A 21,928-nucleotide genomic window follows, 5' to 3' on the forward strand; every position below is an offset into this window, starting at 1 on the left:
TCAATTCCCATGACCCTGAGATCACGACCTGAGATGAAATCAAGAGTCAGACGCTCAACCGACAGAGCCACCCAGGCGCCCCTAGAGATCATATTCTTAGAAGGGCATGGATTATTCTGTTGTTTTTGTTTGTTTAGCCCATCCTCCTTCCCAGAGAGCCATGCCAAGAAACAGACACATGGCAGTAGAGGTCCTCATCAGGAATACAAAACAAGGATAAGTAAACTTGGCATCAGTAAGCCCTGATGAGCTTGCTAACCCCTTCCTTCTCCAGGGACAGCTAAAACCACAGCAGCTCCGAGTATGAGCCTAAAACCAAAGTGAATCGGGAGAGATACATTTTAATTATGACACTACATGGCAGATGTCAATCATCTGCATTCACCGTTGTCCAGCATCTCTTAAGAACCTCCACTGGCTTCACAGAAGCCTGTGGGACCGCTGGGGGTGGGTTGGGCTGTGCCAATGACAAGCTCTTTCCCAAAGCCTACAGGACACACACCCTTTGACTTAAAAAGCAAACCTAAGAGCACTGTCCACATTCTATTCTATGCCAGTCTTGAAATCATCTCTTCTCACATCTTGCAGGTACTCCTTTTAATGGATTCAGGCTGCAATAGCAACTGCATTAAAGTTTCATGTCAAGAAAACCAGGATTTAAGTCCTTTTCCTGACTCGAGGAGGAAAGAACAGTCTCAGACAAGGAGAAAAACAACCCACGGACTTTGATGTGAAGCAGACACAGCACCAGGTTTCAGCACTAATGAGGGAGGGGGCCAGAGCTCTGTTTTTCTCCTTTAGATCATCCCATTAGGGAAACCTAATGACTCCTAGGAAGGAACAGAGCCTATTGTGTTGTGTATGGTGGAGAGAGGGACAGGAACGGCTCCATGGCAAACAATCATGACACATGCATCACTTTCTGGAACTGGAATGAAAAGACTGACTCCCAGCAATGCTGTCAACGGGGGAAAATCCCTTGAGTGAAACATTTCAGCAGTATTGCACTTAATGCCACCAAAAGTGAACAGTAGGAGGGACACTGGTGCAGACAGGCATAAACAATGGATAATTCCTTCTCCGAGTTCCCATGACCCAGGTGTCAACTCCTGCTTCATTACTTCATCTCTCCCAACAGAACTTCTTGTGGGATGGGATATCTCTTACTCATTTTGCCCATCACGGCATCCCGAGTTTCTCTCTTACAATGTTCAGTACACAAAACAGCGTAAGTGTGCAAAATAAAGGCTCGATTTAGTTTTGGAAATGCAAAATAGTAACTCCTGCAGGAAAGGACTACATTCTAACAGCATAATTTTTTTTTTTTTTAAAGATTTTATTTATTTATTTGACACAGAGAGACAGGCAGGGAGAGAGGGAACACAAGCAGGGGGAGTGGGAGAGGGAGAAGCAGGCCTCCCGCTGAGCGGAGAGCCCGATGTGGGGCTCGATCCCAGGACCCTGGGATCATGATCTGAGCTGAAGGCAGACACTTAACCGACTGAGCCACCCAGGTGCCCCTAACAGCATAATTGATTGTCGGAATCTGTTATAAATGTTTAAAGTAAGGAACTCATGCATGGATGTGTGTGTGTGTGCGCGTGCGTTTTCTCTCCATGCTTCCCTGCTGACAAGCCTGTGTGTGGCTTCCCACAGTCCCTGGACTCATAGGGGTGGAATGAGAGGAAAAACTCCTGAGCCTCTTAGAATGAATGTCCTGCTCCCCACAAAGTGGAGATTACACACTACATGGGCTTCGGTGCTTCTTGTCACACATCGGCCTCCAGACTGGTCCAGACCCTGGTCCAATCTCACAAGACCTATAGCTGACCCACTAGCCCAGCATGGCAGGGAGAGACCCGATGCCAACCTACTCTCTGTCCCCAGGCCCCTCTGCATATTAGCTTGTAGATGATTCAGCAGGGAAAATGAGTATGATAGAATTTTTGGTTGGTGGCAAAATAAAGAGGAAGGATGGCAAAGAAATAAATTGATGTCAGAAATGAAACCGACCACAAGCACATGTTCCATAAGTTACTATTTCCACAGAAACAGAGAGAAGGGCATTGGATAGGGGATCCTACAATTCAGCTTCTTCCAGGGCTACAGGGATGTGGCCCCAGTGAAGGACATGGCAAGCACCACGTTTCTCCTTTTTCATGTCATTCATCTCCTGTGAGATTGCCAGAAAACATCATCCAACCTACTGGACTCCTGAGTGACTCATGTGGGCTCATTTGGAACTAAAGGCCCCCTGCCTTGGTAGGCAGAAGTTTTCATTACATTACAGGGAAGCTAACCCAGAACGAGCATACAGAATTTATAAAGACGCCACACTCTAGAAAGGAGAAGGTGACAAGGAGGTAGGATGCTCAAATCTATCCAGATTGCCCTACCTCGTGACCTGCATGCAGCCCAGCCACAAGCACCCTGGAATCTATGGGAGATGGCAGTGTGCTGAAGGACGTGCTCCAGAGTACGCCCCCTCCACCGCCCTGGGCAGCAGATGCACACAGCGTGTCAGCCACAACACAGGATTTGAGGCACAGACTCAGTTGTGCCCTTCCATGATGCCTCTCAGCATAAGGGCAGGGAGAACAGGACTTAATGAGATAGCACAAGGTCACTGAGCCGTCAAGGTGCTGCTATGTAAGGGGTGCCCACAGCAGAGTAAGCACAGGCCTGGGAATCAGCAAAAACACTGGGAGAGGTTTGCAGGGTGCCTCAGCTTCCACTGTGACACTGAGGAGCTGACTGCAGTGACGGGAGCTGATCTCTGAGGCAGAGGTGGGCAAGACGGAGAGGCTGGACCACCACACAAGACTGACCCCAGGGTTCAGGATCCTAGGCCTGGCTCTGGCACTAACCAGCTGGGCAAACAATGACAGACCCTTTGAGTGCTCTGGGCTCAAATTCCTTCCTTGCAAATTAAGGTGTACAGACTGCATGATAAAGACGACAGTTCTTCCTTACACTAAGATTCTATAATGAGAACAATGATTTCTGGAAGATTCTGGATTCCTGTAGTTAGATAATCTGGAATATAAACAGAAAAGACCTTTAACTGGCTCCACGGCTTATCTTATGATCCCCTAGCACTGTATTTTTACAAACAAACCAAGGGGGTGGTGGGACATCTCCAAACCAAGTACATTTTTCTAGTGATTTAGCCTTCTTCAAAAAGATTCCAAACAATAGAGTAATACATAGTTTTCTACTAATTATCTCCCTTTCCATTTTTTTCTTCTGCCTCAAGGAAGGGGTTGAGCAAAAATTTCCCAGATGCTATGCAGCTTGTAAGGTAGCTCATGTTCTATGCTGCAAAAGAATCACACACACACACACACACGTATGGGTATGTATCTCAAATAAATGAAAGGTCAAAGTCAAATTTATACATCCAAATATTTTCCACAGTGTCCACTTTGGGAAGCTCTACATTTATTCCAATTATTCCTACCATTTGTTCAAATACTTTCAGAAGTCATCTTCTGCAACTACCTTCAAGAGAAATCCAAGAACCACACAAGAAAAATGTTTCATTACTATACCTCGCTCAACCCCAAACTCCAACACCAGAAGGAGTAGGCTTTCAGAACTCTTAAATATAGGTCAATCCTGATGAGTCAGTCAGGACAGAATGCCAACTACAGATAATGAAGATCAACATAATAAATATTCTAGTTTACTCGGACTTCTGAGTGAGGCTTAAATTCGGGATATTTTAAATATGCTCATCTAAATGTCATGGAAGGTATTTTTACCATTAACTGACTTTTTCTAGAAGACTACATATGGGGCACTGAGGTAATACTTAAGACCACGTCACATTAATCCTCTGGGTCCAGAGCAGTGACACGGCTTTGGGGGGGGGGGGGCGGTCCTCAGAAGGGAAGCAAAAAGCCCTTATCACTGTATGAAATGAAAGAGGCCAAGGCGGGGGAAACATGGATTGACACTGGTTGAATGGAAATATTTACACAAAGGTACCACTCTTTTTAATTCCCATATGGTTCACATACTACCAAACACTTCTGTTCTTTATACTTGGTAAATGTTACTTTTCTCAGTTTCCTAATGGGATTTTTTAGCCTGGATTACTGCCAGGTCACAGTTACCTTGCAAATTGGGGCATTTCTGGCAATTCTTAAGCAATTCTATGATCTTCGAGGGGCCAAGTACAGAGTGAAAGCAAACAGAATTGGCTGTTTGAGACTGGAAAGCACATCAAAGGCTCCCTCAATCTATCCCTATTTTTTCCAATGAATACTTACACCATATGTGTTACAACGTGGTGATTACCAAGGAAACCCTACTACATTTCACATGAGCACTTCTCAACAAGTCATTTGTGGCTCAATCGGTTAAGCGTCCGACTCTTAGCTCAGCTCAGGTCTTCATCTCAAAGCTGTGAGTTCGAGCCCCATGGTGGGCACTACACTGGGCATGGAGCCCACTTGAAAAAAAAAAAAAAAAGTCTTTTCTCTGTGAACCCCCAAAGCATGTTAATGGTTCCTATGGCATGTCTCCCACACTGCATCCACATATTGTGATTATGTCTGTGCACGCGTGCTTTCTTTATTTAAATAAATCAGAAGCAGGGATAATATTTAACTTCTAAAAAAATCCCCTAGCTACTCGATGCAATACCTTGAAAAGGGAAGGCATTCATTTAATGCTTACTAAATGAACAAAATCAAGGCCACAAGCTAGATCCCAAAACTGAGCACCGTGAAGAGATGAGAAATATCTGACATCTGTACCCCCTGAAACCTTTCTGGATAAAGTCAACAAGTGCAAACCCAGGGCACACGTTTACCCTGATGGTGGCCAACCAGAGGCAAGACATCACCAGGCATCTTCTTAACATACAGAATCAAAACCTAGTATGAGAAATCTGTGACTTCCCCAGTCATGCGTATCCCTGAGAAGGACTTGAGCCTCTCTTCACAAACCAAACGACATTTTTCTCTCTGTTTTTCTATGACGGAAGTTTCCTCTTTTAAGAGGCAAAAACAAGTCGCTGCAAAATCATGTTTATGTCAGTAAGCTGAACACAGAACTTAGGATCAGAAGCAATAGTTGTTGTTTTTTTTCTTTCCTTTCTTTCTTCCTTTAAGTAGGCTCCACGCCCAGTGTGAAGCCCAATGTTGGGCTTGAATTCACCACCGTGAGATCAAGACCTGAGCGGAGATAAAACTGAGCCACCCAGGCGCCCCAATACAGTATTCTTCTAAAAGAGCATCTGGTGATGGCCCTTCCAAGTCTACTAGTAGAAAGAGTAGGTATGGCCAAGCCCGTGTTTCCGACAGCACCCACATATCTTCACTCACAAAAAAACAATCAATCTGCTTTTAAAATGAAACCTGGAAAGCCATGTGAGGTAAACCCTGTAAAAATAGCACACCATTCTTTAGAAACTCTCCTCCCTCCAGGGTTTGCACAGGAACCTGGAGAGAAGAATGTATCATCTATCTCACTGAAAGATACCTATTTGTGAGCAACTCTATGTTTATCTCTACTTGAACACTTACTACCCTGTATCTTATTTACTGGTTTGATAACCGTCTCTTCCCGCTGGAATAGGAGTCTCTGAATGCAGACTGAGCTGTTTTCACTGCAGCAGACCTGAGGCCTAGCAGAGTTCAGTGAGCATGTGCTCAAACAAGTACTGAATAAGTTAGTGCCCCCCCTTCACATAAACAGCATGTGGCATGATAACTGACCACTATGGCCTGACAGAATTGGTAATTTCTTCCAAGACCATCTTAACCATCACCTACCTAAAATCATCCATCCACAGTCTTAAGCGTGGGTCTGATAATTCTTAGGTTAAAATGGTGTTAGAATTACACCTACCGCTTATAAAATGCCTATTACATGCTAGCCACTCCACAAACTCTAGTTCATACAAACAGTTCTTGAAGAGGACATCATTATCCCAAATTTACAGATGAGGGAACTGAGCCTCTAAACAAATGGATCAAAGGGGCAGATCAAGGGGCAGAACTGAGATTAAAACTTCGGTTTATTTGGCTCCACAAACTTTCTATTATGCTTGGCTACTACCCTTGACTGTCAAAATAATGAGATAAGAATGAAAAAAGTGAAATGAGGAGTGTAAGAAATGGGCCAACAGAGTGATAGGAATCAGATTTGGTTCTTTTGTCCCAACAGAAGATTTAAAAAAAAAAAACAAAAAAAAAACAACAGACACATGCCCTCCTTTCAAAATGTACATATGACCTATGATCAAGCCGTTCTCTGTGGGGGGCGGGGGGGGGGGGGGGAGTAGATTATTAATACAATTTAAGACTCCAGAGCAAAACATCTTGGGAACTGTTCAAGGAGAAAGTGATTGGCTAGGAACCTGGCCATTAAACAGTGTGATTTTGAAAAGTCTCTCATGTAATCTGACACAGAGAGTTGTCAAATCACTGTGTTGTACACCCGAAACTAATGTAACATCGTGCGTCAATTATACTTCAATGAAAAAAAAGTCCTTCATGATTGTCCTTCTGGTCCAACACATAAGACATACCCCCCAACATTTGACCAACTGGTCCAAAATTAAGAGCTGGAAAAACTTCAGAGAGTCCCTAACCATTTTAACAAAGGAGAAAATAGGCCAGAGAAATTAAGTAACTTGTTCAAGGTCACTTAAAAACCTTGAGTCAGATCATTAAATTACATGTTTCCATATATTATCTACAGATACTTTCACACTAAGGTTATACTTTTTTAACTTCTGACTTTACAGCCTGAACCTATAGCTCTTTGAGGCACTTCTTTTTTGGCAACTACCTAGGCTAGAAGAATATTTGCAGAATTTCCTGGCAATACTCCATTTCAGAGGAGACGCAGAGAAAGAGTATCTCCAAAAAATCTGTATGAGAAAGCTGAGGAGTGAGTTTTCCTGTGGTTGAAGCTAGGTCTAGCATCAGACCCAAAAGGGGTAATTGGGGAGGCCTGGCTCTCTTAAATGCCAAATACATGCAGAGAAGACTTGCTGGCGTCTTGTAAAGAGGCCAATTTGCCTTTCCCTAGGTGACAAGCCACAAAACTATATATGTAAATATGACAGCAGAAACATCATTAAAAGGACCTTTCTTGAAACTGAAAACTTAAGAGGGTGGGGTGTGTACGCCATTTTGTGTATCAGTGTTAAGACTTGTCCAGTTAGTTACCAAACAGCCTGAGAGCTGCCATATTTTCCTACGGCAGCCGAGCAAGAACGCTGTGACAGCCACACAAAGCTAAAGCTTTTAGGCAGACTCCCGGACTAGAGATGGAAATGCAAGCTCGCCCCCTTGAGACAAGAGAAAGAAAACACGGCGTTCCATTAAAAATAACAGAAAGAGAGACAGAATTCAAGATTTTAACCGGAAATAGTTCAACACTGCCCTTTCCACAACCCTGAACAAATATTAATATTTTTGTAAAAATAATTAAGAATGGAAATTCAGTTAATGTGATGTTTTGCTGTGTAGTTATTAAAAAAGGGAGAATGGTTCTGATTTACATTGCTTTCTTGATTGGGGACTGTGTGTTAAATGAAGAGTAGACTTTCCCAGTAACCTAGTACTCAACGTATGGGATTTTATAGTTGTGCTTGAACATATCTGTGCTTGAGTGTTTGGCTGCTAGGACCATAGGCATCCTGACAAGATATACAGGCCTGCTGAATTAACTGTTCCAAATGGCTAATAAGCTTATGCGATGAGCGTTTGGAAAAGGAATTATTATAGAGATACCTCAATGAACAGACACCCCAGGGAAGCAAGTTCCTTCCTAATGCACCTGGCCACATACTGAAGGGTAAAGAATCCTACAAGACATGGAGTGTGCTGGTCTGCAGCCCTCAGGCAGGAGAGAAGTCAGAATTCTTTCCTGATCACCATGGAGCATATTCTCAAAAAGAATGGTCCCAGAACGCTTTCTATTCTGCACTTAAGTATCCAATGTCATCTCTATACCTAGTCATAGCATTCTTTAGGAAATAAAAGGCAGGTCTGGAAAATCTCAGTAATTTCTGCAGCAAAAGCCAACTCTTTGGACAAACAGTATCTTGGTGATATTTAGCTGCAGCTAACAGACTGTGATAAGAACATGAGACTTATTTTAAAGTGAATCACTTATGTCCTAAAATGGCCAAAGGAATTTTTTCAACCATCGGAAAAACACAGGAGTATAATGTAATGGTTTTAGAGTCTTAGTATGTGTAAGTATCATTCTGGGGTAGAATGCAAAAACCCACCCAGGTGAATTGGATTCCTGAAAAGTATAACCTCCCAGTTTGACTTTTCTGGAAACCACAGTATAAGAGAAACATTACTAAAATAGAAGTCAGGTCCTAATCTAGCTTAAAGATTAATTAGTTGTGAAATAAGTCACTTAACCATTCTGAAACCATCTCCTATAAAGTAAAAATGTTGAGACTGCAGAGTCTTTAAGGTCCATTCAAATTCTAAAGGTCCCAGAGGTACGACAAGCTCCATGTCTCCCAACTCAAATTAATGTCTGATGCTATTCCTGAAGCTTTTATAACAATAATAGAGAACCAGAAACTGTGTCTTGACTTAGGAACCACCATATGCCACTGGCTACTTAAAGATATGGAAATGCAAAGCTGTACTTTGTGTGTGCCAGGTCCTGTTCTAAGTCTTTGATATATATTAACTCACTGACTGGGGGTGGAAAAGAAGGCAACAAAAGGTAATCTGAGAACCCTGAAACCCGTAATGTAAGAGGGGATAATGTTGAATATTAAATTGTGACTAGTATTAAAGCGTCGGCAATACTTAGTAACTAAACCACAATCATAAAATGCTGATAAAATGACTAATGAGAATAGGCCATGGTATGTGTAAGTGAATGACCTGGTCTCCTAAACTGTGAACAATTTTCAACCCAGTGAAGAAGTATCTCCTTGGACCACCCATCGTCTATTGAGAAACCTGCAACATTTAACACATACCTATATTTTCTCAGAGAATATATGCAAGCATTCATCTTGATACTAATTCCTTTATGAACCACGATTTCTAGCATTACTGACCTCTCAGGTAAGGGTCTGTCTACAGCACGATGCTCAAACAGGTGAAGGAATGCAAAATTCCTTACATACTTGGTAGTGCCACACTCAGCAGAGGGCTGTATGCACTTTGACACTTCGGTGCTTAGAGAAGGTGACGGAACAGGGAGAGTCCTTTAAGAACTCTGAATGGATTCCTCATTTACATTTACTAGGATATTGCCATAAATGCACCACCGTTCCAGGCTTTCAAGACAGTAACATAAGATATACAACTTCTGTTTTAAAACTGGAAGAGGATGATTCAGTGAAGCAATGACTGGCCTGTTCCCAAGGTCAACACACAGCCTGGGCATGTGTCAGAAAGATAGGATTAAATAATATTAAACTAATTCCACTCCACCCTCCACTACAACCTCAAGCTCACTCTTTCAGGGTGAAAAGTAACCCTTTTCAGACTACGAACACACAGTCAAGGGTGTTAAGGCCAGAAGGTAGAGGGAGTTAAGAAAGCCACGCTCTGGAGAGGCTAAGTCAAAAAGCTAACTCAGGAGAGACCCAGAAGCAAACCCTTTGCCTTCCAACGTGCAGTCTAACACCAAGTGTTTCCACCACAAAACGAACAGAACAATGTGGGAAAGAAAACAAGTGTACTTGCTTCTCCTTCTTTTCTTTTTTTTTTTTTTAAAGATTTTATTTATTTATTTGACAGAGACACAGCGAGAGAAGGAACACAAGCAGGGGGAGTGGGAGAGGGAGAAGCAGGCCCCCCACCGAGCAGGGAGCCCGATGCGGGGCTCGATCCCAGGACTCTGGGATCATGACCTGAGCCGAAGGCAGATGCTTAACGACTGAGCCACCCAGGCGCCCCTGCTTTCTCCTTCTTTTCATCCATTGGCGCACAAGCATTCTCTAGGCCAGGGGCCCACGCCTGGTTTTGTGTAGCCCATGAAAAATCCCAAGAGTAGGTTTTATATTTTTAAATGAGCAACAAAAAAATTGTTCAAAAAGGAGTATTTCATGGCCCGCACATTACGTGAAGTTCAAATTTTAGGGTCTACCAATAAAGTTTTATTGGAACGCAGTCACGCTCTTGTTTACATGCAGCCTGTGGCTACTTTCACATTAAAACAGCACAGCTGACGAGTCGTGACACAGCCTGTCCCACAGAGCCTTAAAATACTCACTCTCTGTCCTTTACCAAAAGTTTGTGGACTTCTTGGAAACCTACACAGTGAATACAGTATATGAAGAGTTCAACGGGAAAGAAAAACGAGAACGTGAGACCCGGGGAACGTCCCAGTGTGTGCTCACGATTTATCCTTTCACTTCACAGCAAACAGGGCAAGTGCTGCAGAACAACAGGGAGGAGAGGTAAGCGGTCAGACATCACATCAGTACAACAACGCTGTGAGCACACACCCCGGCACTTGCTGGACCTGAGGACGCAGGGACACAGGTCTTCTCCAACTCTACCAAGTGGAGGCAGACACATCGCCGAAGGCACCAGTACTTCCCAACAACCAACAGGTCACGGACGCCCAGGGCCACTCCTCAGAAGCCCTGCTCATAGAGCCTGCGGCCGTCAGCAGGGACGTCCCTGCTGTGTCGGCAGAAATCCAGCTCCTCGCTCTCATTCTGGCTGCGTCTGACCTCGGGCTGGTCATGGCACTCTCTGAGGGTCTAAGCCTTTCACCTGGAAAATGAGACATGCTGACCGACCAGAGGGGCATTCTCTCTCTCAACTCCTCTAAAACCAGAGGAAAAATGAGAAAAGAGAGAGAGAGAGAGAAAAAAAAGGTAATGTTTTGTTTTCTTCTTTATAATAGACACGATAAAACTGGGATAGAGGTAACCCTCATGGGAAAGGAAAGGGTCTATAACCAAGCAGCAGGCTGTCTTCAGTGACAGTAATTAGTACTATGTTAGGATGGAAGACTAAGAAACAGGCATTTGAATTCAAGGATGTGAGTTTGTTCCTTCCCTTTTTTCGGGGCTCCTGGAAACAAAGACACACATGTACCCATGCAGGGTGTGTTCTCTTTTCTTTCCCCAGGGACAAGAGCGACATTTGTCTGAATGCTGCTTTTGCTCTACAAGTAGCCGCCCAGGCATTAGTCATGAACATCATCTGTAATGAGGAGCGGGTTACAACAGTCTGCACCTCCCTACCACTGGACTCCAATAAAATGAAGTTTGTTTATCACAGTTCATACACTTGGAACAGTTTGGAAGGGTACAGTTCTGTTCACCTACTGAGGCAACTTTAAGAAAAAAGTACCACGTAGCCCTCTGAAGAGCAAAAACAGGGCCTTGTCAAGTCTAGACAAAGAAGATTGATTTTCTGAGGGGAAATATGATTTAGTCTTAGAAACTTGATTTTCAGCTTCCAAAGAGTTTTTTTACCTTTTTTTTTTTTTAATTAACTAGCAAGGACTCTAAAGCTTAGAGCACTGTTTCTTTCAACAAGTTTGTTTCATTGTTTTAAGTTAATAGCTTTAAACAAAAAGAATCTCAAGAACCTGAAAAAAAAAAACATTTTTGAAAACTTACTCAATATTAAACATAGAATTACCAGTGACCCAGCAAATCCACTACTGGGTATATGAAAACATATATCCACACAAACTTGTACACAAAGGTTCCTAGCAGTATTATTCATAACAGCCCAAGAGCAGAAACACAGAGATCAATACTCCATACGATGGAGTATTACTTCGCAACGAAAAGAAACAAACTATTAACCAACGTTACAACATGGTTCAACCTTGAGACAGTAAACTAAGTCAGAAAAACCTCTTGTGAAAGACCACATAGTTCTATATAATCCCATGTGATGTTCCAGAATGGGCAGATGCTGGAGACAGATGGGAGATGAGGGACACCCAGGAGCCGGACAGTGGGGAGGGATGGGCTGCTAATGCATATGAGGTTTCTTTCTGGGGTGATGATAACGTTCTGACATCAGTGGTGACCAGTGCTCTGAAATCTACTGAAAACGACTAAACTGTGCACTTAAATGGGTGGATTTTACGGTGTGTGAATCATAACTCAATAAAGCTGTTAGGAAAAAAAAAACTAGTGAACTTTTTTTGTCACTAAAAATGACATGCTGCACATTTTAGACAGCTAGTAGTGAACTCTAAGTTAAAATCTCATTTTTTGCTATCAGTTTCTATATAAAGAAAGAGCAGTCAGGTTTAAGAAGGGTTACTAGATCCCTTTTTGTGGTAACTCTCATTTTGCGACACGTTAAACACGATGACAAACTCAAGTCCAGTGCTCACAGGGCAAATCTTTTTCATTACAATCTCCAAGGGACCCATGCAGAAGGGCCCATTCCAAAACCATGCTGGGTGGTGCATGCTGTGTATGAAAGCTGAACGCAGCAACACAGCCATATCTACACGTGATGGGACAAGAGAAAAGGGGGTTAATACTACTGTTAAAAAGTTCCCCTAACAAACAAACAAAGGCCACAAATCAGACACAAGAGACCAGGCTAAACACATTTTGTGCTCCTACAGACTTAATGCCACTTACCGCCCGGGTCGCCAGGCCTTGCTTCACGTCAGGTGTGGTGGCTGGGTCTCCCACTCCTATGGCCACCTCTGCAGAAGCCGAGCTCGCCCTGGTATTACTCAGGAAATCCACTTCGTCTGCAGCTTTCAAGTCTGGCATTTCTGAAGAGAACAAGGGGGTTATAAAGTGCGTCTGAAAAATCAGTTCCTGTGTCTTAGCATTTACACAACACATCCAGGCTTCACATGTTTTGTTTGCTTTTGCTTTTGTGTTAAATGGGAAAGTGTTCATTTGGAGCTGGTGTCATTTCGGGCTCCGTGCTGAGCTATTCCTTTATCACAAGGTCCACATGGTTTTCCCCTAGCCTCTGTATGGATTTGTAGCTAAGGAGACATGCACTTCAATGTCTACTGAACTTCCATTTTCACTACTGACTTTTCCTGACAAACCCTTGAGTGTGGTGCTGACTGCATATGGAAAAGTAAATTCACAAGCTTTAAGGAAACAGATTAACAGCTGAAGCTAACTAGTCCATCTTGATCACCATCAAAGAAGCCAGAGATGTTTATATTTGCACAGGACAAAGAGGAAAGATCTGTCGAGAATGAGATAAAACCTTTAAGAAGAGTCTTTCTTTAAAAACATACTGCACACTCTCATCTAACCATCACTGCAACGGACAAGGCTGGAGTATTCTAGTAAATAATATATTTTTTATATTTTAATTTTTATTTCTTCCCCAACCAAAACAATCACAAACAAGGAATTTTTTTTTTTTTTTAAGATTTTTACTTTTAAGTAATCTCTACACTCAACATGGGGCTCGAACTTACAACCCTGAGATCAAAAGTCATACACCCCACCGACTGAGCTAGCCAGGCACCCCAAGGAACTCCTTTTCTTAAGAAAATGTTTTTATATGTTTTCTTTAGAATTATACTCACTAGACCAAACAGTAGTGGTTTTTGTTACCTGACCACCATATGGTCAAGCAAATACAGGAAGGAAGTGATAACTTGATGTCTGAGGCAAATTTAAGCTTTGACTTTTTTTTTTTTTTAAAGGGGGCTGATGATTGAATGTTTAAAATTCACCTTGATAATACAAACGAAAATAGAACTATCATCTCAATTTCATGTGGAAACTTTTCCGTGGACGGTTTTAATCTCGTCATACCACTACTCTAGCAGAAAAGAATGTTCCACACACCAAAGGACAGAGCAGTTTCTTTCGCTAAAGAATCGAGTTTATTCTAACAGCACATTGTGACATGCCCAAAGGTCTACATCAGGTTTAGGAAAGTTACATTCCTACGGATGAGCATTCATAAATTCCCTTATTTATAATTATACAATCTTACTAGCAATTTAAAAGTGGGCAAACAAGTTTCCTTGCCCAAAGTACCAAATCTATGTTACATTTCATAAAATGTAAATAAAGTTAAAAAAAAAAAATCTAAGCAATCACCTTAGAAGTGCTCACTGATCAAAACATTTCTAAATAAGAGTAATTTTTCTGGGTTGTTGATGCCTTCTATTTTATTTATTTGGGGATGTGATTTTTGGCACAACCTTATTATCCTATACCCAGCACGTGAAAATACGTATCTTGGCAAGCAGCAACCAATCACGACCGTGAACAGTGATTACTGAGCCACGAGGGGCACCAACAACCTCTGCGGACCTGGCCTGGCTCAGTCATGGACAACTAACTTCCCAAACCACTGTGATGGATGCGCAGGATGAGTGAAGGGCCGCATCCCTTCCTTCTGATTTGTGTTTTCTCATGTTGATTTCTATTTGGCCGCATCTACAAACAGCAGCCAGTGCCATGTGGCTCCTTCCAAGTGAGAGGTTACACCCAAGTCTCTTCACTCATAAAACAATATGGTTAAATCCATTAATGGAAGGTAAACTTCCCAGAAATTACCCTTTGGCTGAGATAACACTCAGGTGCTTTTCCTCTAGGGCAATGTGACCTGGGACTTTCCCTGATTCTGCCTTTTGTTTTTTTTCCCCTGAAGAAAGCACCTATTTCTTGGTCACTGGCTACTTCTCTCTGTAACATAAGACCATGAGCACTGAACACACATGACCCTTCTTGGTAGCAGAACAAGTAACTCGCCCACACACATCAACCAACCCTAAACCCACAGATACGGCTGAAACTTCATACAACTCGTTTTCCTTCCTAAAACCTTAAAATCTTAAAAATCATTTCTTAGCATCTATACCTTATCTACATACTACTAAAAATCAAAGTCTGAAATTCTTCCCGTTTTTCACCTTTTCTCTCTGGGTATCAGAGACCCAAACTTCACATAATTTGCACTTGCTTGGGTTAAATTCGGACTACTGAGCCAGAAAGACAAATAATTCCAGCCCATGTGGCCAGAGACACAGCACCCAAATGAAAAGAACACAGCCAGGCATCAGCTTACAGCCACTCCCATTCTTCTGAAATGTCAACCTGCCAGAGCCCCCAAAATAGACTTGTTGTTGTATCTTATTTTAAAAATTTGAGACCTTTTCATTTAAATCCTGAGACAGCAGCCAACAAACTTCTAGCACTAAACAATCCAAAACACGAATAAAACTAAAAACCTCAAGTCACCAAAAACACTATAGTACCTAAGGCTTCTTAAATGCCTCAACTGGAAAAAAAAATCATACATGGTTAAAAACCCTTTATCGAGGGCTGGGGTGGGGGTAGGACCACTGTGTTTAAGTTGCTCTTTTTCCTAAGCAACTTCTTTTCTGGTTCTATTTGTTCATTTCTCTACATGCCCCACCCCCACACTTTTAACACACACTACACTTAGGGAGATTTTCAAACATTGGAAGAGCAGCAAAAACAAATGACCGATAAGAACAATCAGGCTACTCCTTACCCACACAGCCTGGGGGTGAGCATGGAGACTGGCCCTCTGTCTGCACCTGGTGACAGGTGGTGGCATCAAAGTACGAATCGAACTGACCTGTAACGATTCAGGAGTCAATACCACCTCGGACTCCAGCTTCGGCTTGAGCCTCAACCCCCAGGAGGAAGTTTTATTCACATGGTGTATTTCCCCCAAGCCAGAGCGGTTTCTCTTCTCTCTCTCTGCACATGGTTACCCACAGATGGAACAGGCCGCTGTGTGAGCAATCTGCTCCGCGCAGCTGCTTCACGGAGATAAGCAGACACAACGTGTGTCCTGTCACAGCAGCTGAGCAGACCTGGGCGGACACCCTGCATCCCGTCCCCAGCACTGCGCACGGTCCCGAATTCCCAGACTGCTGCCCAAAAGCAACAGGCAATGGAACTGGAAGTCGGCTCCGCGGGCAGGAAAAGGAGGGCATTCTCTCTGCTCCCCTCCCCCGCCCCGTCCCGTCCCAGCCCCCGCCCTCCCCAATGACCTAATACCACCATTTTGGATGTAGGGTCATTCGCGTAGAACGACACTTAGAGCTGTTTCATGTAACCACCCTGACTCTAAATTTGCTCAGAATACGGACTAGGATGACAGGGGTAAAAAAGTGTTCCAGGCTTATAAGCAAAACATACTTTTTCAGCACTGCTTTTCACGGTTCTAGAAAAAAGGACCAAGCCATGTGAATAAAAACATCTGCTAAATTCCTTTATCATTGTAGAGCACCTGCGATCGAGACCATTTTCTCGGTTAGCAAAATTGCCACTGCTCTGGGGTGGCAGACGGAGCATTTACAGGCTTAATCAATCAAGCCCGGAGTCTACAATACAGGAAGCAAAATCTGTCCAACCCTGAGGGGACGGATTGGGTTGGACAGATTTTGCTTCCTGTATTGTAGACACCCCTCTCCTGATGGGGTGACTATTAACTTGGCAACTTACCCAATGAATGAAAAGACGCTTCTAAACCACAAAGACGCCTCCTTTTTATACCAGCATATCTCCGAGGCTCTTAAAGGAGTTTGTCCCTCAAACTGTTACTTCTGTATTCTGCTTTGCTTACCTGTTGCTGGCTCAGATCCTTCAGCGGGCAGAACCATCTTCTCTGGCTCCTCCTTTTCAGCCAAACCCCTTGCAAGGTTGCCAGGGGCTTCTTCAGAGATACTGCCCATGTGTGGGGTTCGCCCAGGCAGAAAAGTGCTCCCTTTCCCTGCAGAAGCGCTCTCTGGCTGCCCAGTCACCGGGCCAGACTCTGAAGGCTTGGACAGTGACGTGTGACCGATCCCCAGACCAGTGATCAGTGCTCCTGAGTACTTGACTTGGTCTAGGACGGCCTCCACTATGCGACTCGCAGCCTCCTCGATGGAGTCTGCTCTCTCGGGCAGAGACACAGCACAAGGTAGAGGGGGAGCGCCCCTTGCCCTGTCTGGGGCCTGGTCACCATTGCTTGAGAGTCCGGTCTCAGTGAGGAGCTCTCTGGCAAGAGGCTGCTGTGGGACTCGATGTGTGTCAGCATCCACCTGCTGCTCCCTGGAGTCGGCCACGCCACAGCTGTGGGCTGCTTCTTTCCAACTGAGAGGTACCATCTCTGGAGCTGCAGTGCCCCGTAGGTCAGTCACTCCTTTGTCTGCTGAAGTTCCTGGCAAACCCAGGATCATAATCTTCTCCTGGCTCAAGACTTTGGAAATCGGGAGGTCTTGGGCGTTGTGTGATACAGCCTTTGTTCTGGCCCCAACAGTATCTTGTAAAGCACTAACCACGGCAACATCCAACGCCACACTTCCGCTCACCTCACCAGCAGTGTTTTTACCTTGGGATTCAGGGTTTTGCACTCCAACATCCAGAGCAGAAGATCGATTGCCAGGAAGAGCCTCTGACCCATCTGGTAACAGACCTGGCAACGGAGTTGAGCTGCTCTGCTCTGCACCCAAGGCTTCCTGGCGTGGGCCTGCAGCCAGACTTGCTCCCAGTGGCACCAGGCTCTGTGCAGCCCCACCTTCAGTCAGCAGCGAGACTGGTGGGGCCACTTCCTTGTTATGCTTAGTTTCTGCGTTCAGACAGGCCGAGGGTGTGCCCGGTGAATTATGGCGCTCAAGTGCTCGGTCCTCAGCACAGGCGGCTAAGCTAGGCTCTCCACAGAATCGCAGTGCCTCCTGCCCAGGAGGTGGTGGTCTCTGCTCTTCCTGAAATGTTCCTGAGGAACGAGTATCTTCCTTAACAGAGGAACAAGTCACTTCTTTATCCCTGCCATCTTGTCCCTGAGCTTCAGAGCATTCTGGAACCACACGATTTTTTCCTTGTTCAGTCAGAATGGAATCAGAGGCCACAGTGGCCTTCCCCGCACGCAGCAGAGAAGAGTCAGCGCCCCCCTCAATATCCAGGACTTCAGGGGCTGCTGAGAGGCAGGGACCCCCATGTTCCCCACCAAGTCCCATGGGACTGGTATTCCCCATGCTGGGCTGAAGACGGAGAGCAGCAGAGGGCGCAGATAGGCCTGTGGCACCGTCTTCTAATGGTTGCTTATCAGGATCGCTCGAATCTCTGCCTGGGCCATCTCTACTATCTGCAGCTGTGTGTAGTTCGGGCGTTGCTGTTCCCTTTTCTTTCTGGGAGGGGACAAGAGAAAGTGTGTCATCTTTGGTTACTGATTCACTGCCTGGACTGCTTGCCAGAGAAGTCTCGTCTGATGTCACTGCCTGGTCCGGCACCGCTTCTTTCTCGGCTTTGGGGACAGCTGCCTGTGGAGGCACCTCAAGCATATTTGTTAAAGCTGTTCCTAGGTTCAAATCTTTTCCCTGGCCCTTTGTATCCGAAACTTCAAGAAGACAAAATTCCACCTGTTCCTGGGTGTCTAATCTTAGAGGGCCAGGGGTGGCTGTGTGAGCCTGTGGACCTGCACAGCAGAAGACCAGGGGGGGATGCTGTGTGGGGGGCAGTCCCGAGCCGCTGCTCTCAGGCCGGGTACCTAGGCCATCACAGTGTCCCGCGGCCAGCATGCCACCAGAAGTCCCTGTGCTCTGCCCACAGGCAGGGGTGGCACACACAGTGTCCCCTCCGGCTGTAGAACAGCTCTGAATGGGAGACGAATCAGGTTCTGGTTTCTGGGTTGGCGCATCTTTTCGGGACCCGGAAGAGGTCAGAGCAGAGGGTGGCGCTGCCTCACTTGTATCTGCCCAGGGAGCAGAAGGATTGAGCCTGCCGGAAGCCGTGTCTCCTGCAGCAGCTGGAGCTACCAGGGAGCTCTGATCCACAGGAGCCCCAGCACCCCCTTCACAACTTCCTGAAGCTTCTGTTTCTGCAGTTTTCACAGGGCAGGCTTCTTCCTTGCTAGACGCAAGCAAAGACTCAGCAGGTTTGTTACCATCCAGGGAGCCGGGGGCAGAGACACAGCTTGGAACAGCGGCTTTATCTGCAGGCTGTCTTGTGACTTTTACATCAGAGACTCCAGCTGTGCTGACACTCAAGTTCTCAAACTTTTCCTTTGTATCTTCCCTTACCTCAAGCACATCCTTCTGGATGGCGGCGTCCGAGCTCAGGAGACCACGTTCTGTCTCCCCTGCAGTCACTGGGACGCTGACTGCCAGGTCACCTCCAAAGAAATGTGGAGTGGGAGCGGTGCCCAGCTGCATGCCCACGTCTCCCTGCAGAACACTGTCTCCAGGGCTTGGAGACTCCTGCTCTGGGGACCATGCAGAAGATTTTGTTCCAGTTTCTCCATTTCTGATTCCACAGGATGGAAAGTCTCCTGTGCCCTCTCCTCCACAAGCAGGCGTGCTCCCCAGGCAGCTGCTGGGATCAGACACCGTTCCACAGTCTGCAGTCAGTGATGGCTCCGCCTCTTCCCCGGCTCTCCCCACACCTTTAGTTCCCTTCTCACAGGAACAGTCTGTATTCTCTTCCTCAGCCACACCTGACAAATTGGAGGAACTTTCCATCCCCCCCACAGTGCTCCCATAGCCGCATGGAGGGTGCTCAGGGTCTCCCGGAAGAGACGAGCGTGGCTGGCCGTCCCCAGGATCCGATGTGCAGCCAAGAAACTGGCCATCTGGGTCTTGGGCACTGGGCAGACTTGAAGGATCCTGTGCCGCCACCATTAAGGGCACAGGATTGTCCATCTGCTTAAGGTTTGTTTTCTAGGAGGAAATGAAAGATAGTTGTAAAAGCTGCCCATGGGAAAAGATGTCACTGACACCCAGAAGCAAAACTCCTGCCAGAGAGAATTTGCTGCCATTCCAAGCCCTCCTAAGATCAGATGAAAAGCTGATCTCAAGAAATATAAATACAGGGGCGCCTGAGTGGCTCAGTTGTTAAGCATCTGCCTTCGGCTCAGGTCATGATCCCAGGGTCCAGGGATCAAGCCCCACATCGGGCTCCCTGCTCCGCGGGAAGCCTACTTTTCCCTCTCCCACTCCCCCTGCTTGTGTTCCCTCGCTCACTGTGTCTCTATCAAATAAATAAAATCTTTAAAAAAAAAAAGAAAGAAAGAAAGAAAAAGAAATACAAATACATTTTCTCTTGTTCCTGAAAGCACTTTCCTCTCTTGTAGCTACGTATCCACTGGAATGATAAAATGGTCAAGAATATACAACATGGCTGTCTCCTAAATTATGAACTTATTTTAGAAAGGTGACCCTCAAAAACTTTATTTTACAAAAGCACAGTGACTACCTTCAGCTAAGAAAGATATTTTTATAGGGTCTTGAGAGGAGTAGAGGTGCTTCCATTCCACCTCATGTATATGAGTAAAAGAAGTCCTAACCAGTGTGGTCAAGTCTTGTCAATTGCAAGGTGCAGGCTATGTGCCTGCACCTGAAATTCTTATTGAGGAGTTACACAGTGTCCTTTAACACCCCCAGGGAGGCTCCACTCAATCTAGCTTACCACTTTTCTTGACGGGTTCATAATTTCAAGAACAGTGGCATGGCAGATAGTCTTTTGTTTTGAAAAAAGTGGTTCCTCTGTTGTCTAGTATTGAATATGAAATAAGATCCAATTCCTGATAATTCTTAGATAGCACTGTGGCTTGAGGATACTACAGGTCATGTCAAAACTGCGTTTTGCAACTTTACAGTATTTTAAAAAACAAACAGATATTACCAACTACATGGGAGTGGTTAAAAAAATCATGGCTGGTCAACCTGATGGCAAGGCCATGCTGTTAACTATGAAGACCATGGTAAAGGCTAAAATACAGATTTATGACACAACGCTGAAAAAAATGGATAAAACCTAGGGTTAATCTAAGGTCATAAGTATGCAAAATTTACATGTACATGTAGACAAGGCTTAGGAAAAATGGAAAAGACCAAATACAGCTCATCTTTACGGTGGGTTTGCCTTTCTAACAAGATTTCAGAAATTCTTACAATACTACAATACTACAATTTGCTCAACAAATAAAAATGATTTTTAAAACATGTTTGCTCTTCCCCATTCTCTGACCTACTGCGATAAGCTCGTGCATATCTACTGTGCACTGTCCTCGTTCACTTACTCCCTCAGAATACTTCTAGTTCTCCAACATCAGACTAGTCCTGTTTACCTACCAGGTCTATTGTAAAAGTTTACATGTATGAGCATACAATGTGTTGTGCTCAACTAAAGTCTTTCTACTAAGAGAGTACAAGAAAAACGGACTTTCACTAAAAGCTCTGCGCTGTGCTCCATAGAGTGTTCAAATCTAGCTTGTTCCCGTTCCCGTGAGAGTACACCGTCTCTTAAAGATCATGAAAGCAGGTCATTCCATTTAATAAAGAACAGAGATTCGGGGAAACAAGTGTTGTTTTAGAAGCTCCTAACACACGCATCCTGTCAGAGTTTTAACTTCTCAGTTTCCTGTCAAATATTCCCATATCGTGCAGTAACTCCAGCACCTGCAAGCTGGTATTTTCAACTGGACTAGTAAGAAGAGCTCCAAGGGAAAAATCGGGCTTCTTGGCAAGCCGTTCAGAGGAAAAGAAAAGGACACCTGTCCTGGCACAAACACGACTGAGAAAGGGAAAGGTGGGCACATCACACACCCCTGCTGTAAAGTGTCTTGGCCTGGTGGCCTCCAATATAATGCCTGCTCCCTGCTCTTAACTGGTACTCTTATGACTTTCCTTCTGGTACTGAGCTGACCCTAGGTGACCTTAAATGAAATTACTGTCAAGCTTTTTCCAAATCAAATCAGCTCTGAAATAAACTGGGTGGAAAAATTATCTAAACTTAGCCTTTCAGATGTTATGGCCAAGAGACATGTACCCATATGACGTTTATATTCTCCATAATAAATGCTACCAGAGAGTCTGTAATGTTTTTACGTCTGGCAACAACTTTATCTTGAAGGCTTGAGTGGATTATAAAATCTTTATTTTTTTAGTGATCTTTTTACCATACAACTATCAATTTAAATATAGTAACATTATCATCACTCATTGAAATAGTTGTGAAAAGGCTTTATTTTTAAGTAAATGTGGTCCT

The 21,928-nt window shown here is 44.5% G+C and overlaps 1 protein-coding gene across 19 annotated transcripts in view; it reads right to left on the bottom strand.

Annotated features, from left to right (window-relative positions):
* Positions 1 to 21,928, bottom strand: part of AKAP13 (A-kinase anchoring protein 13) — a 321,124-nt gene that overhangs the window by 134,724 nt on the left and 164,472 nt on the right. For 16 of the 19 annotated variants that reach the window (XM_064569924.1, XM_064569921.1, XM_064569922.1 and 13 more), the window contains 3 exons: positions 16,530 to 19,599; positions 15,447 to 15,533; positions 12,578 to 12,717 (listed from right to left, as the gene is read on the bottom strand). In XM_064569924.1, coding sequence (XP_064425994.1) covers positions 12,578 to 12,717; positions 15,447 to 15,533; positions 16,530 to 19,599 — 3,297 coding nt within the window. The remainder of the gene's footprint in view (positions 1 to 12,577; positions 12,718 to 15,446; positions 15,534 to 16,529; positions 19,600 to 21,928) is intronic. The other 3 variants (XM_064569923.1, XM_064569926.1, XM_045899458.3) reach the window with 1 other exon arrangement.

This window comes from Mirounga angustirostris, unplaced genomic scaffold, assembly GCF_029215605.1.
Source record: "Mirounga angustirostris isolate CCGP_5_RB_7025 unplaced genomic scaffold, mMirAng1.0.hap1 SCAF_9, whole genome shotgun sequence".
NCBI classification, from domain to species: domain Eukaryota; kingdom Metazoa; phylum Chordata; class Mammalia; order Carnivora; family Phocidae; genus Mirounga; species Mirounga angustirostris.